Genomic DNA, 16,183 nt, shown 5'->3' with positions numbered 1-16,183 from the left:
TAAGCTTGCTACCTTATATGAAACGCAGTGCCACCACCAACACCTCATCCTTCATTCTCTCTGCTGCCTCCTACTCTCTCTTCCTCTCTCACGTCTTCCTTCAAAAGGAAAGAGTATAACCTTGGTCCGTGACCTGTAATATTGCAGTCACAGGATCTGCGACCTGTGATATTGAATAGTGACACTGCTAGAATTTGTTGGCCAAAGTGCTGACTTCTTGTTTTTGTTCTTATGTCTGTCTCCAGTTCCATTTAATTCTTTATACAAGGCACTTCCAAAATAAAAGCCTCAGAGCTCTCTGCAAAATCCTGCTGGCAAACTGAAAGTAAATAGAACCGTGGTGCTAACCAGAGGGAGGCGGGCTACATTTTACTACCCAATCACTTTTCCTGCATTTTCTCCCACTTTATTTGTTTAGGCCCCAATCCAGCAAAGCTTTTTAACACAGGCCTAACTTTAAGCACATGAGCAATTTCCACCTAGGTCTTCAGGTGGTCGCTGAAGAGACCCCCACCCTGGTTTGCTCATGGAATGACCCATCAGATCTTAGCCCTCTAGCCACCACCTCTCTCTCTGAGCAGAGACCCAGATCCCTTTCCCTCCTGAGCAGGGGTCTTCCCACCTCTGAAAATCAGGCTACTTCTTTAGGTGCCTAATTCTGGATGTTGATGTCTAACTTTAGGCATCCGAGTTTGACAGTGTTGGCCAGCATTCTTACCAGCTCAAGCATATTTAAATTAAGAGCCAGCATTGGTACAAGAACAAATGGATATAATCTGGTGACCAATAAGTTTAGGCTTGAAATTAGACAAAGATTTCTAACCATCAGAGGTGTGACATTATGGGACAGCCTTCCAAGGGGAGCAGTGGAGGCAAAAAACCCTAACTTGTTTCAAGAGGTGCTTGATACCTGACAGGGTGCTAACAACAATGTCTGTTCACTGATGCTGCTGCAGGCTCAGCTGTGATCAAAGAAATACTTTCTGTTGGCAGACTGTGAGCACCTGAGTGGTCATTACTGGGCTAATGATGTAATTGGGAGGATATAAGTAGAAGGAACAGGAAGCAAGGGGAAGCTTAGAGGGACAGCTCAGAAGATGAGCTGTGAAGGTACAGGGAAAGTTCAGGCTGGAAGATGCCACATTTAAGTTCTGTGTGTAAAAGTGCAGAGGAATGAGATACACATAGTGAAAGGAAAACAACCTGGGTGTATTTGACTGTGAGGTGACAGAAACAGGCTAGATAGAGTGGCACACCAGGTAGCTGAGGGAATTGTCATAAACAGATAGCTAAGGGTTAATGTTCTTTTACCTGTAAAAGGGTTAACAGGGAACCTGAAACACCTGACCAGAGGACCAATCAGGAAACAAGACTTTTTCAAATCTGGGTGGAGGGAAGTTTTGGGTGTGAGTTCTTTGTTCTTTGTCTTGTGTCTGACCCTCTCGGCTCTGAGAGTGATTTTTCTACCTCCCGGCTTTCTAATCTTCTGTTTCCAAGTTGTAAGTACAAGGATAGTAAGACAATAGGTTTATATTGTTTTTTTTGTATTTACATGTGTGTAGTTGCTGGAGTGTATTCTTTTTGGATAAGGCTGTTTATTCATTTTTTTCCTTTAAGCAATTGACCCTGTATATTGTCATCTTATTACAGAGACTATTTTTAATGTCTTTTTCTTTTTTTTTTTTATATAAAGCTTTCTTTTTAAGACCTGTTGGAGTTTTTCTTTAGTGGGGACTCCAGGGAATTGAGTCTGCAGCTCACCAGGGAATTGGTGGGAGGAAGAAATCAAGGGGAAAATCTCTTTGTGTTAGATTTACTAAGCCTGACTTTGCATACCCTCTGGGTGAGGGCGGGAGAGAGATTAGCTCTCTCAGTGCTTGTGTTTCCAGGACTGGAAGCAGGGAATCTCCTAGGGTCGTCCAGGGAGGAAGTAACCAGGAAACAAGGGGAGGGGGTTATTTCCCTTTGTTGTAGGATTCAAGGCATCTGAGTCTGGGAGTTCCCCAGGGAAGTTTTTGGGGAGACCACAGTGAGCTAGGCACTGTATAATTCCTGGCTGGTGGCAGCTTTACCAGGTCCAAGCTGGTAACTAAGCTTGGAGGTTTTCATGCTAACACCCATATTTTGGACACTAAGGTCCAGAACTAGGAAGAAAGAATGCCCTGTGGTAATAAGTTAATGGGGTGATGGTCTGATGAGGTTGCTTACAGTGGCATATGGCCCTCTGCGACTGCTGTTAGGAAATATCTCCAAAGGCTGGTGATGGGACACTAGCTGGTGAGGGCTCTGAGTTACTACAGAGAATTCTTTCCCAGGTGTATGGCTGGTGGGTTTTGCCCACATGCTCAGGATCTAACTGATCACCATATTTGGCATCAGGAGGGAGTTTTCCTCCAGGTCAGATTGGCAAAGACCCTGGGTTTTTTTTTGTCTTCCTCTGCAGTGTAGGGCACGGGTCATTTGTTGGTTTGAACTAGAGTAAATGGTGTATTCTCTGTAACTGAAAGTCTTTACATCAAGATTTGAGGACTTCAGTAACTCAGCCAGAGCTTAGGGGTGTATTACAGGAGTGGGTGGGTGAGGTTCAGTGGCCTGCAATGTGCAAGTGGCCAGAATACATAATTATGATGTTGCCTTCAGGCCTTAAAGTCTATGAGCTTGTGACCAATCTCATTGCTACAGAGAGGGCTATAATGTAGGAAATATTTTCCCAAGCGAAGTCAGTTAAAATCAGACTGGCCAAAGCACTTGCTGCTGTACTGTGGGCAATCTAGTGGAGGCCCAGATGAAAAGTTTAGGCATTTCCATCTCCAACTTGTTTAACACACTGAGACCACTTTCTACACCATTTTTGTGTTGACTATTTACTACTCAAATTACTAATGGGCAAAACTGCAGATGTGGATCTTTTATTTTAAAATATTGGACCTACTGTATCAGGTCTAGCCATTTGAAGGCATATGGGTAGAATCACATTTTAAAAAAAAAAATCCAACCAACCCTGTCTCATTCATTGTTTATTTCACAAATCTGGTGTTGGAGGTAAACCATTTGCTCCTTAGCTTCCCTTTGAAACAATCTTAAACAAGATTAAATGAGTCTTACTGTGGCTAGAATGTTTCACTGGACAGGATCTGCCTTGCGAGTTAGCACTGATTGCCTGAGCCTCATTCATTTCTTGCATCTGGGACAGGTCTGGAGTTCATCTTGCAAGGAGAGTAGACAGTGGCTTAAGAGGCTGCCTGTGCAAAACCGGTAATTCTGTTCTGCTCATGAGTAGAGGCTCCCAAGGAGCTCACTTTTGGCATCTGTCCTCTTTTTATGGAGGCTAATCAAATAAGGGTCAGTGTTGCATGTGATTAGAATCAGCTTGAGGGAGCAGGACACCCTGTGCCCAGCAGAAGATTGCGTCTTTCACGCTCTAGATGGGATGTCATTGAGTTTGATTAAACATTTTTCTTTCTTTCCTTGCAGGGTCGAATCGGGCCTCCTGGTGTTGCTGGCCCTCCTGGTGCTCCAGTAAGGAAACATGCTTATGTTTTTCTTTGTTTGTTTGTAAAGGGACAGAAATGGCATTTTGAAGTAACTAAGGCTCAGGCCTGCTTCCGTAGACTTCAGTGGGAGCTTTGCCCTTGACTTCAATGGGAGTCAGATCAGGCTTTGGCTAGGACATATTCATGCTCGCTCTTCCTCATTCAGAAGCACTGGTTGACTTAATGTGATGGCTCCTCTACACTTACTTCTGGGGAAATTCTGTGCCACTGTGTGTGCACAGAAACACGTCCCACTGCAGATTCTCTTTGCTTCCCTACAGCAAAATGGCGTCTGTGGGGAAACAAAGAGCAGCTGTGTCAGTGCTCACTTACCTCTCCCTGGCAGCATGAGCACATCTGTTCGGGCACCCAAAGCAGCCGGGGAAGAGGTAAGTCACGGGGCAAGTGGAGATGCCAGGGTCAACCAGGGACATCAGTCCCAGCTGGGTGGTGGCAGGGGAAGGAAGAGAAAGAGGACAATGGAGTCAGTTCCCTCTCTCCCTCCCCTCCACAGAGCAGCCAGGGCTGGGTCAGATCAACCTTCCCCAGCTACAGGAAGCTCTGCATCAGAGGCGGGGTGAATTGGCGGGGGAGTCTGGGTGCAGGGAGTGAGGCTTGGCAGAAGGGGTTGAGTGCGGGGGTGGGGGAGTCCAGATGCACAGGGGTTGGGCAGATGGGGAGCAGCTCCCTGTACGCTGACCCCTTCCCCCTTCCTGGCCCCATTGCTCCTCAGCCACCAGAGGGAGGGGTCACTGTAAAGGGAGCAGCTCCCCCTGTCTGCCCAGCCCCTGTGCATCTGGACTTCTCTCCCCGCAAATCCCCCTCCGAGCCTCACCACCTGCATCAGGAGCCCCCCACACTTACACTCCTACCCCACTAAGCCCCAATGATCTGCACCCTGACTCCTACCCCACTAAGCCCCAATGATCTGCACCCTGACCCCTACCCTCCCAAGCCCCACTCCCCCAGTTTCCCCCCTGCACTGACTCTCACACCCACACCCCCCCTGCTGAGCCCTAATCACCTTCACCTGGACTCCCCTGCAGAGTCCCATTCCCCCTGCATCCAGGACTCCCAACAAGTCCCTGTGTATCCAGATCGCCCCCTCCACCCCTGAACCTCCCACCAAGCTGCCCGCACCCAGATTGCACCATACGGAACCCTGGTACTCTTGAGGAAATTCTGCACCAAAAATGTAATTCTGCATCAAAACATTAAAAATTTTAAAACTCTGCAAAATTCTGCATCATTTTTATTTTGTCAAAATAACACAATAACAATATCACACCATTTTCAATTAATTTGGTATTTTATTTCAAAATACTTATCAGCAAATAGCTGTATTTTGATAAAAAATATACAGAATTTTGCATTATTTTAAAATACTGTGAGCAGAATTTTTTTATTTTTCAGGGCAGAATTCCCTCAGGCACATTTGACAACTACTCCTAGTTCCCAGGGTAGAAACAGGCCTTTATGAGTGGGTAAATTGTGCTGATCTATCTGAGCGGAAGTCGGTAGCAGAATGTCACTGCATTGCAAAGGCCTGAATGCTAACAATTCCCTCCTGTGGTTTTGTTTGTAGGGATTGCCTGGAGAAATTGGTGTTTCTGGTAAAACTGGACTGCCAGGACCAGCTGTAAGTTCTGAATTGCTGCTTTCATTTCCCTCTTCTCTTACTCTGCATGTCTAACTCACACCCTCTTTCTAGTTCCTTGTCCACATAAAAGGTTAATCAGTCTGCTACAGTTGGTCTCTTTCTCTCATGCACTAGAGACTTACGCTTTTAGCAAGAGAAATCAAGGATTCAAACACCTCTGCTGGCTGAACAAGAATCTGTCATACACGTACTTTGGGATTTCAGTACAAGAATACATTCAGGCAATACTGTTTTTTATTACTGCCCCCAAATTATTGCAACAAACAGTTCGTTAAAACCACAAGCTTTCCAAATCAGGCATGTGAACTGAAGCAAAGTCTCCGTCTTAGAACAGCAAAGCAATTTCCATTGGGTATTTAATCCCAAGGCAGATCAATTAGGATATAATTGGCTCTAATAGGCACTCCCACAATCTGTAAAGTTCTTCAGTGGCTGTGTTAAGACAAGAGTCTTTCCTGCCTTTCTAATACATTAGCCAAATCATTGTTATGATGATTCTGCTAACTGATGCTTTCACATCGATTTGATAGATTGTATGGTTAATAAATTGCTGACACTTTAAGAAGGAGACAGACTATTTTATCCTTGGAGGCAGAAGAGACTGGGAACTGATGAGTAAAGATACCATCTCCAAACTTATTTAAGAACCAATTTATTTATAGTCTCTAAGGTGCTTGCTGTTCTTTCTGTGTAGCAACAGTGACATCCAGTGGCCATTTACCAAGACTGGTTTATTGGATAGGAGATGCATCATCTGCCTTGGGAGCATGTCTGTGACATGAAGTTTCCCTGTGATCCAGATGGAAAATAGAACAGAAATGTAAATAAAAAACCTCAGGAAATAAACAATGGGGCTGATTCTGCTGTCCTTAAAACCAGCATAAATGAGAGAACACTGAGGTCATATGTGCCTGTATCTCCTAACAGCTTGATGCTAAATGAGTCCTGGTTTAAAATGGTCTGAATGTAAGTGGTCTCCCACAGCTGATAATTTTCTCTTGTTTAGGGATCACCTGGCAAGGATGGATTAAATGGTCTTCCTGGATTTCCAGGCCAAAAGGCAAGTGGCACAGGATATGCCAATTTAACTCTATTCACCTACTGATCTTACTCTGTGGACGGAGTGCCAAACTTCTCCATGCTAGATTCTCACCCATTCCACTTCAGTGAGCCAATAGGTGCAGCTTCAGGGAAAATCAGCGGAAGCTACTGTATTGAATTTGGCACAGGGTGTATTCAGCCCCTGTGACGGGTTCCCCAGGGTGCAACCTGGAAGTGGGGTACCGCTTAGCCCTCTGGCATACTAGCTTAGGCTCCATCTCACACTGTGATGTTGTGACAAGCTGTCAGCCTCTCTAAGTATTGCACTTACACAGCCACCCACAGGCAGGGACACTCCCAGCTGAGTTACGTGAATGCTTCTCCTTAGCCACTCATGAACAAACAATAGAGAGGCATCAGCCAGTTCCCACAGCTCCCCAGCCTAGGACCCCAGGGCTGTACCCACCTGCCCTGGCCAGAAGCCTGATCAGTGTAAGTTTATTACCCAGTCCACTCCTCCCTCTGTGTGGAGAGGATATGCACCCACTTTTATACACTGAACAGATTTCCCAAGCACGTCAGCCAAAACACACTGTTTAAGGTAAAATATAAAACAGATTTATTAACTTGTGCCTATCTCCCTCTTGGCTATGGGAAGGATTTCTCTATTTCCTGCTTTCTCATCTTCTGTTTCCCAGTTGTAAGTACAGAAAGATAGGTTTGGTTTTTTGTAGTTACATGTGTATAGTTGCTGGAGTGTTTTGAATTGTATTCGTTTTGAATAAGGCTGTTTATTCATATTCCTTTTAAGCAATTGACCCTGTATTTGTCACCTTAATACAGAGAGACCATTTTTTATGTATTTTTCTTTTTTACATAAAGCTTTCTTTTTAAGACCTGTTGGAGTTTTCTTTAGTGGGGAACTCCAGGGAATTGAGTCTGTGCTCACCAGGGAATTGGTAGAAGGAAGAAGTCAGGGGGAAATTTGTGTGTGTTAGATTTACTAGCGTGACTTTGCATTCCCTCTGGGTGAGGGGGGAGGAGAGATTAGCTCTCGGTACTTCTGTTTTCCAAGGCTGGAAACGGGGAGGGTGGAATCCCTCTGTTTAGATTCACGGAGCTTGTTTCTGTGTATCTCTACAGGAACACCTGGAGGGGGGAAGGGAAAAGGTTTATTTCCCTTTGTTGTGAGACTCAAGGGATTTGGGTCTTGGGGTCCCCAGGGAAGGTTTGGGGGGACCAGAGTGCCCCAAAACACTTTAATTTTTTGGGTGGTGGCAGCTTTACCAGGTCCAAGCTGGTAACTAAGCTTGGAGGTTTTCATGCTAACCCCCATATTTTGGATGCTAAGGTCCAAATCTGGGACTAGGTTATTGGTCAGGCATGACATGCTGTCAATCTTATTGCCTTCCATGATGAGAGAATTGGCCCTGTGGATATGGGGAAAGCGGTGGACATGATATACCTTGACTTTAGTAAAGCTTTTGATATGGTCTCCCACAGTATTCGTGCCAGCAAGTTAAAGAAGTCTGGATTGGATGAATGGACTATAAGGTGGATAGAAAGCTGGCTAGATGGTTGGGCTCAATGGGTACTGATCAATGGCTCGATATCTAGTTGACAGCTGGTATCATGCAGGCAGAGTGCCCCAGAGGTCAGTCCTGGGGCCAGTTTTGTTCATCTTCATTAATGATCTGGATGGTGGGTTGGATTGCACCCTCATAAAGTCACGGATGACACTAAACTGGGGGAGGGGTAGATATGCTGGAGGGTAAAGATAGGGTCCAGAGTGACCTAGACAAGTTGGAGGATTGGGCCAAAAAAAATCTGATGAGATTCAACAAGGACAAGTGCAGAGTCTTGCTCTGCTACAAGCTGGGGACTGACTGGCTAAGTGGCAGTTCTGCAGAAAAGGACGTGGGGATTACAGTGAACGAGATGCTGGATATGAGTCAGCAGCGTGCCCTTGTTACCAAGAAAGCTAACTACATATGGGGCTGCGTTAGTGAGAGCATTGCCAGCAGATTAAGGGAAGTGATTATTCTCCTCTATTCGGCACTGGTGAGGTCACATCTTTGGGCCCCCCACTACAGAAAGGATGTGGACAAATTGGAGACAGTCCAGCAGAGGGCAACAAAAATGATTAGGGGGCTGGAGCACATGACTTATGAGGAGAGGCTGAGGGAACTGGGCTTATTTAGTCTGCAGAAGAGAAGTGAGGGGGATTTGATAGCAGCCTTCAGCTACCTGAAGGGGGATTCCAAAGAGGCTGGAGCTTGGCTGTTCTCAGAGGTGGCAGATGACAGAAGAAGGAGCAATGGTCTCGAGTTGTAATTGGGGAAGTCTAGGTTGGATATCAGGGAAAAAAACTATTTCACTAGGATGGTGGTGAAGCACTGAAATGGGTTATCTAGGGAGGTGATGGAATCTCCATCCTTAGAGGTTTTTAAGGCCCGGCTTGACAAAGCCCTGGCTGGGATGATTTAGTTGGGATTGGTCCTGCTTTGAGCAGGGGGTTGGACTGGATGACCTCATGAGGTCCCTTCTGACCCTAATCTTCTATGATTCTATGAAAAAGGCATAACATCCCATACAATGAGAGCACATACAATCCAACAGGATTTTAATGTTGAACAGATCAAGCCTTTTAAAATGATACCTCACAAGCCATACTTTGTACAAAACATATCATAGTTATATAACTGGTGAATATGGGGGTTCCAGGGTGCTGCTTTGAAGCACAGAGTGCTGCAGTCCCATGAACAACAGGGGAAAGAGTGACTTTCTCATCCCTTCTCCTTGATCCAAATGCCTCCTTCTACTGTTTGCTGGCAAAGAAGTGGCTGCTGAACTTCTAGGTACAGTTACAGTCTTGCCAGATGCCACAGGGAGATTGTGTCTTAGTACCAGTGCCATGCCCAAGTCAAGTTCAGACTCTCTTCTCAGGCCCCAATTGTTCAGACACCCAAAGCCCACAAGTAACACCCAACACATGTGGGCTGAAGTCCCCACAGGTTTTTCCCTTGCCTGTCCCAGCCACTGGAAAGAGAACACATCCTTCCTTTAAATCTCCTGCTTGATCATGTGACAGGCAGGGAGCTCTGAACCCTGCCCTAGCTGTGGTACCCTCTCACAGGAATTAAGTGCAACAGAAACGAAACACAATAAATACTGCTCAGAGTGATAGATTTAAAAACTAGCATCCTTCCCTACATGGCGATCCAGGCAGAGAAGAGGTGTGTGTCCTGCCTTAATGGGAAAAGTGTCCTCACTTGAATCACCATCAGTACTTTCTGGAGCATTAAGGAAAAGGGCTCTGTGATGGTTCTAAGCTGCTGTGCTTCTCCACTGGAGTTAGGTTTTAGCATTATGAATGGTGAAGCCAGAAGAAAACTTAGACTGCGGGTGGCAGTTCCTACACCTCTTCTGCCTGCAGCTGCCAGCCTGTGTTAAAGGACTAGAAAACCTGCCTTACAGTGATAGACTCAAGGAGCGCCATCTATTTAGCTTAACACAGAGAAGGTTAAGGGATGACTTAGTCACAGTCTATAAGTTCCTTCATGGGGAATAAATATTTAATAACACGCTCTTTAGTCTAGCAGAAAAGGGTATAACACAGTCCAATGGCTGGAAGTTGAAGCTAGAGAAATTCAGACTGGAAGTTAGGAGCACAGCTGCCAACTTTTATGCAATAAATAAGCACCCTGACTTTCACAATTAGCCAAAAATCAAGCTAGTCCCATTTCAAAACAAGGCCAAAACAAGCCAATCCCCAAGAACCCCAACACTCCATGTGACTAGATTCCCCCCAGCCTGCAGTCGATGACTGTGGTGGGCCCGCTGTGCACCCCTGACACTCTCGCCCCTGATTGCCCACCCTTGTCTCTGCTTGCCGGGAGCAGATGAAGAAAAAGAAGCAATTAGCTACAAGTCAAATAAGCAGCAACTTACAAGCCAAAAACTAGCTAGCAAGCAACTCACAAGCCAATTAAGCCAAAAACAAACCCAATTTCTGCTTTTTTTTTTTTTCATGGGTTTGGCATATCTGGTAAGGAGTGACTTTCTGATGATGAACTACTCTTGTAGAGTGGCTTGAGGTTGTTCACAGAAGGAATTTGGCTCCATGTTATTCCAGAATGGAATCTAATGAGATTTGAGGTTTTGTATACAAATATTTCAAAAGTGGACAGGGCATCTCAGGAACCAAAGCGTGTGTCTGCACACCCACACATGGAGTTACTGGCGATCTGAACCACCTGACTCCCCGCTCAGACTGTTGTCTGAACATTGACTCCACCCCTGGAGAGTTGTTCTGTTAACCTCTATTTGTGTTCCTTACAGGGAGAACAAGGAGAAAGGGGACAGGAAGGTTTTCCTGGGAAAGCTGGTCCCAAAGTAAGGAATTCCAATTTACTGAGCTCTCTGTAAGCATGAATCGAATCTGCCAGAGCCTGATTCTGATTTCACTTATATCTGTGTAAGCAGGGGTAGCCCTGCTGATGTTAATGGCCTTACATTCATGTAACACTGGTGTAAGGGAAAGGAGAAGCAGGTCTGTGTCCCTCTGGGCACAGTGGATTCTGTCACAAGATGCCATCATACATAGTGTGGCAAACTACCAGCACTATTATGATGGGTCTCGCACTTTCTCTTCTTTGGCAGGGGGGTTCAGGGCACCATTTCTTGCCCCTGAATTGGAAGATTAACTGCCCCACTAGAGTCCTAGAGGAGGGGAGTGGAGAGGGAGGGACCTGGGCCCACCCTCTACTCCAGATCCCAGCCCAGGGGCCCTGAGCATAGTGGTGAACCAGTTGAACTGACACTTCCTTCCCTGGGCTACTTCCCTCTCCTGCCCTTCAGCTTGTGGGGGGCTTCCTGCCCTCCCTCTGTACAAGCCAGGTGCTCCTTTACCTAGGGTCTTGGACTTCTTAGCGCACCGCAGCACTTCTCCAAACTGTCCTCTGCTTCCCATCAGACTGTTCTCTGCTCCAACACCACTCCTTTCTGCTCTAACTCCTTCAAACTGTTCTCTGCTCCAATACCAATCCTTTCTGCTCCAACTCCCACATTGTCTGATTGAAGCAGGGGTTTTTATCATGTGACCGACTGCAGGTGCTCTAACTGGCTTCAGTTGCTCTAATTAACCTATAGCAAACTTTCTTCCTCTTACAGGGAATAAGGCTCCCTTCTAAACCTGTCCTGCTGCCCTCTGGCCATGCTGTGTCACAATAGACATGGACCCAACTAGGACTCAGGATCTGACACTGACCTTTTAGGAGGTTTGCTCTGGTGTATTGGATCCTGCTGCTCCCTGTGGGTCACGTAGGGGGACCCATTTCTAGATGTGGGTTGGAGAGGGAGGAAGGAACTCCCGTGAGACATCTGTTTTGCTGTGTGGTGGTATGGGGTGTAACATCATGATTATAAGGCAGTGTTAAGGGGCATTGGTTCCCTGTAAAGCTGTGCTTTTGTCTTTCCAGGGTGAGAGAGGAGATCATGGCCCACCTGGTCTAGCTGGTGAGAAGGTGAGCAGGCAAAATTGTCTTAGCAATAGGACCACCAGCCAAAGCAGTGTGTAGGAACCAGACATGGGAATGAATCCTTCAATCAATAACTAGATTAAATGACATTGGTTTGACTCTGACTGAGGGCTGAATTAGCAGTGTTTGGAATGATCAGGTTTATGGTCAGCTAGAATGTGGAGGAAGCTCTGATTAATGGGGATAAAGCCAAACTGGCTGGACACCCCTGACAATCTGGTCTCATGTGTGGTGAACAGAGAAGGACAGCAAAGAGCCCTAGGCAGATGCACCTGGTCTCCTGGGCACACAGCATCAGTCCAGCATGCTGGTGCAACTTCTGAGAGACAGGGGCCTCCTTATAACCGTACAATGCAGTAGGGAGAGTTGTCACCATCTCTCCAAATGCTAAAGCTGTGAGTGGTGCTTGTCAGAAAAGTTCCCCATATGACACGTCTCTTGTGGAGCATAGAGGCAGCAAAGTTACCGAGCTCCCTGTATCCTGTGGCTTCTGGCTGCCCCTGCTAGCAGCTGAGTGGCCCTCCACCTAGGAGCTGGACCTGCTTGCCACTTCTAGGGCACAGCACGGAGCCAGGACAGGTAGGGACTAGCCTGCCTTAGCTCCGCAGCACTGGCAACCAGACTTTTACCGGTCCAGTTGGCAGTGCTGACCAGAACCACCAGTTCCCCGTTCGACTGGGTGTTCTTGTCGAAAACCAGACACCTGGTCACCCTAGCCTTGAGCATAGGTATAGTTTCACTTCTATTTGGGGGGAGCAGGGGCCAGTGGGGCTTAAGCCACCTCTGCAAGGCAGGGTCCAGGAAGGCAGCGCCACCTCCACCCCCGACTCACCTCAGCAGGCCACCCAGCCTGTCTGGGAGGAGGGGGGAGGAATTCAACAAAGGTGGGCGGCTCAGCTCAGAAAGTTTGCAAAGAGCTCTTAGGGTGCAGGGACAGGGTATCTAGGGGCTGTGTACAGACAGGGGCGGGGTAGCACAGGGTATAGGGAGGGGGTAGCTGGGGCTGTGTGCAGGGAGGGGGGTAGCTCTGGGTGTAGGGAAGAGGTAGCTAGCTGGGGCTGTGTGCAGGGAGGGGGTAGCTCAGGGTGTAGGGAGGAGGTAGCTCAGGGTGTAGGGAGGAGGTAGCTCAGGGTGTAGGGAGAGGGATATTAGTGGCTGTGTGCTGGGAGGACTCCCTTATGGTCCCCCTGTTCCTGGAGGTGTCTGCCAGCCACGGAGCCGGGTCTCGCCACCCGGCGGCTCTTACCGGCTGCCTCTGCGGGAGCAAAGGGGGCTGGGAGCTGAAGAGCAGCTTCAACCCGGGGCACCAGCAGGAGAGGAGGGAACACTGTGGCTGCCTGCTCCATGGCACCAACCAGAGCAGCAGCTGCCCTGCACAGCCTGGTAATGGCGAAAACAGCAGCCGGCACATTTCCCCGCCAATAAAGTTACCTAATGAGCCTGCTCAGTACAACCTAGATAGGAAATTCTTCTGCCAGGGAGTTGTTTGTGCCACTATACCGGCTCTGGCTTCCCGCTACCAACCTGGCCAAGGGGTGGGGAGAGGAGATGGTGCGGGGAGGTGTGGAGTTGCCCGCGGGACTGCCGTGCTCTTGCACTGCAGTTTGGAGGCAGGGCAATGCCCTCCGTGTTCCCAACTCTGCCTGTGGGCTCGGGGCTTCTGCCCCACAGAAAGTACCAAGGCTTGGGGATTCAGCCCAGCTTCAGCCCCGTGGGGAGCCCTGGGAATCAGGGCTTCTGCCCCGTGCCTCCTAGCATCAGCCCCAGTGGGAGCAGTGGGGATCGGGGCTTCAGCTGCAGGACCCCTTGAAAGGGCTTGCGGACCCCTAGGGGGCCACCGACCCCCAGTTGGGAGCCGTTGGTCTAGGCAATACTTAGTCCTGCCATGAGTGCAGGAGACTGGACTAGACAACCTCCGGAGGTCCCTTTGAGACCTATGATTCTATGATTTTTTCCCCATTACTCTAATGGGAGTGAGATTATGCTTGACGAGACTGTGGAACAGTCTTCCCCTGGAGAAATTTAGTGCTGGTCATTGAATTCTAGACTGAGCCATGGCTGGGAACTGACTTTAGGGGACAATCTGGCACTGACTGGGGTGGGCAAGAGGGTCCAGGCAGCTTAAGGGGTCTCTTACATCTCTGCCTCCTCTGACTCTGTGCTTGAGAAAGGCACAGTTTCCTCCCTGATTAACTGATTATTTATTATTCATTTTATTTTATTATTTCCAAAAATTCAACAAAAATCCACACAGCTGAGTTTGCTGGGCAGGCTGTACATGTTCCTCGGGTTTCATAGACTACCCTTTCTCTCTTTCAGGGTGAAGCAGGCCTTCCTGGTCCCCAGGGGTTACCTGGGAAGAGGGGAGAAAAGGGAGATCAGGTGAGTGACTTTGAGATGTTGCTTAGTTTGACTGGGGCCACTGGAAGTTCTTCCCACCTGGTGTGATCTTTGTGGTGAAGAGCTGAGCAGCCCCCAAAAGCAAACCAGCACACACCCCCCATTAACACAGAGATGCCCAGTGAGCTCTCTTTGTCTCAGCCTAGGGGCCAACAGGTCAATGTATATGCAGGAATTAGATTAACACAGAAGGTCATGGCTGATTTCATAATGCTTGAGAGGTAGTAGGAGCAATGCCCTATGAAGAGGAAATGTGGTAGGATTTTCAAAAGCACCTATGTGATTTAGGAACATGTCCCACTGACAATCAATGGGATTTATGCTCCTAAATCACTTTACGGGCTGGATTTTTAAAGCAACAGTCTTTTTAGATGGTTATGTATATACATATAGGGCCTGAACCAATCTCCAACAAAATCAATGGGAATCTTTCCATTGGTTTCATTGGCTGCTGGATTCCATACATGTGTATATTGCTATGTGTATTTTATATATTAATGTAGCCTTGTTTCAAACAGTTAACTACACCAGACTACATTAGTGTGCACTAGGGAATGTTTAAGTGTGCGTCAGCAGGGTCCACAGGGGCCAGTTAGGGTGTAACACACTAGTGCACCCTAGAATTTACACCCCTCTGGTAGGGTCACTCTGTGTTATTGGTCACCCTACTGCTCTCCTGTTCCCAGCAGAAAAATAACAAATGATTATTTTCTGCAGGTGTTTCAAGCATCATCACTTTTCTTTGCAAGCTGGGTTAGGGTTCTTGTTTTCTTTTCCATAAACTAAAGTGTAAACGCTCAGCTTTGGAAAATAGTGTTACTTTTTGTGAATTACTCAAGATGTTACCCTTTGATTTAACTGCTAGCGCTGCATCTGGGGAGGCGGGTAAGATCAGGCAATAGTATAAAATATTATAGTGCCATGGTAATGGTGCAGTAGCTATATTTGATTCAGGTAAAATCAGAGTGTATTGTTTGTTCCTAGGGTGAAAAAGGAAGAGCTGGACTCACCGGACTCAAAGGGGAAAGCGGTGAGAAGGTGAGTCACAGAAGGTAGCAGACACCTATGCAAGAAAGGAAGAAGGAGAACAAAGGATGGAGGGTAGAACATGGTTCAGCAGAAACAGGGTGAGCTACAGAATCAATGGAACAATGGAAATGGCTAGTAGGTTGGACAGCCTTCTTATGAGGAGAGAATGACACAATTAGTGCTGTTAGAGAGACAAGGTGGGTGAGGTAATACCTGTTATTGGACCAAATTCTGTTGGTGAGAGAGATGAGCTTTCAGGGCACACAGAGCTCTTCCTCTAGGTGACTTCCTGCTCAGAGTGTCACCGCTAAATACAAGGTGTAATGGATTGTTTAGCATAAGTACTTAGCACATATTATAAGGGACCTTTCAATGTAGAGCGGCCCATTAACACCTCTGCAGTCATAGGGCAAAAAGAGATGGGTGTCTGGGTTACAGATTATTGTAATAAACCGCAAGTCCAGTGTCTCTGGTCAGTCCATGATTTCTAGTGTCTAGCAGAGTAATGAACTTAAGCTCTCAGGCCTAAAAATCATGGACTGACCAGAGACACTAGATGTATGGCTTATTAAAACAATCTGTAATCCACTAACCCCCTCTTTTTGTCCTATGACTGCAGAGGTGTTAGTGGTCTACTCTTCCATGAATGGGCTGGTACAATATGTTCTAACTACTTGTGCTCAACAATCTGTTCCACCTGGCATTTTTGCTGCGACGCTGGGAGTACCTTTCCCAGACCAGAAGATGAGCTCTGTGCGGCTTGAAAGCATGTCTCTCTCACCAACAGAAGTTGATCCAATAAAAGATATTACCTCACCCACCTTGTCTCTCTACTATCCTGGGACCGACATGACTACAACTGCATTACATGTTTAGGGCTATTCAGTTGAGAAACCAGACAAAAGGAGTGGATGAAACAAAGTAGTGTGTGGGATACAGACATGCAGTGGGGCACTCCTATTTGTACTCTGGTAATTCAA

The 16,183-nt window shown here is 47.1% G+C and overlaps 1 protein-coding gene across 1 annotated transcript in view; it reads left to right on the top strand.

The window, feature by feature from the left end:
• The window catches only part of COL22A1 (collagen type XXII alpha 1 chain), a 327,940-nt gene that overhangs the window by 239,847 nt on the left and 71,910 nt on the right, over positions 1-16,183 (top strand). The window contains 7 exon segments of the mRNA XM_030553879.1: positions 3,475-3,519; positions 5,119-5,172; positions 6,200-6,253; positions 10,576-10,629; positions 11,715-11,759; positions 14,094-14,156; positions 15,159-15,212. Of these exon segments, the coding sequence (XP_030409739.1) occupies positions 3,475-3,519; positions 5,119-5,172; positions 6,200-6,253; positions 10,576-10,629; positions 11,715-11,759; positions 14,094-14,156; positions 15,159-15,212 (369 nt within the window).

The sequence above is a fragment of the Gopherus evgoodei genome, chromosome 2 (assembly GCF_007399415.2).
Source record: "Gopherus evgoodei ecotype Sinaloan lineage chromosome 2, rGopEvg1_v1.p, whole genome shotgun sequence".
In the NCBI taxonomy this organism is placed as follows: Eukaryota; Metazoa; Chordata; order Testudines; family Testudinidae; genus Gopherus; species Gopherus evgoodei.
The sequence above is the reverse complement of the archived record's forward strand: the minus strand, read 5'-3'. Positions and strand labels throughout refer to the sequence as shown.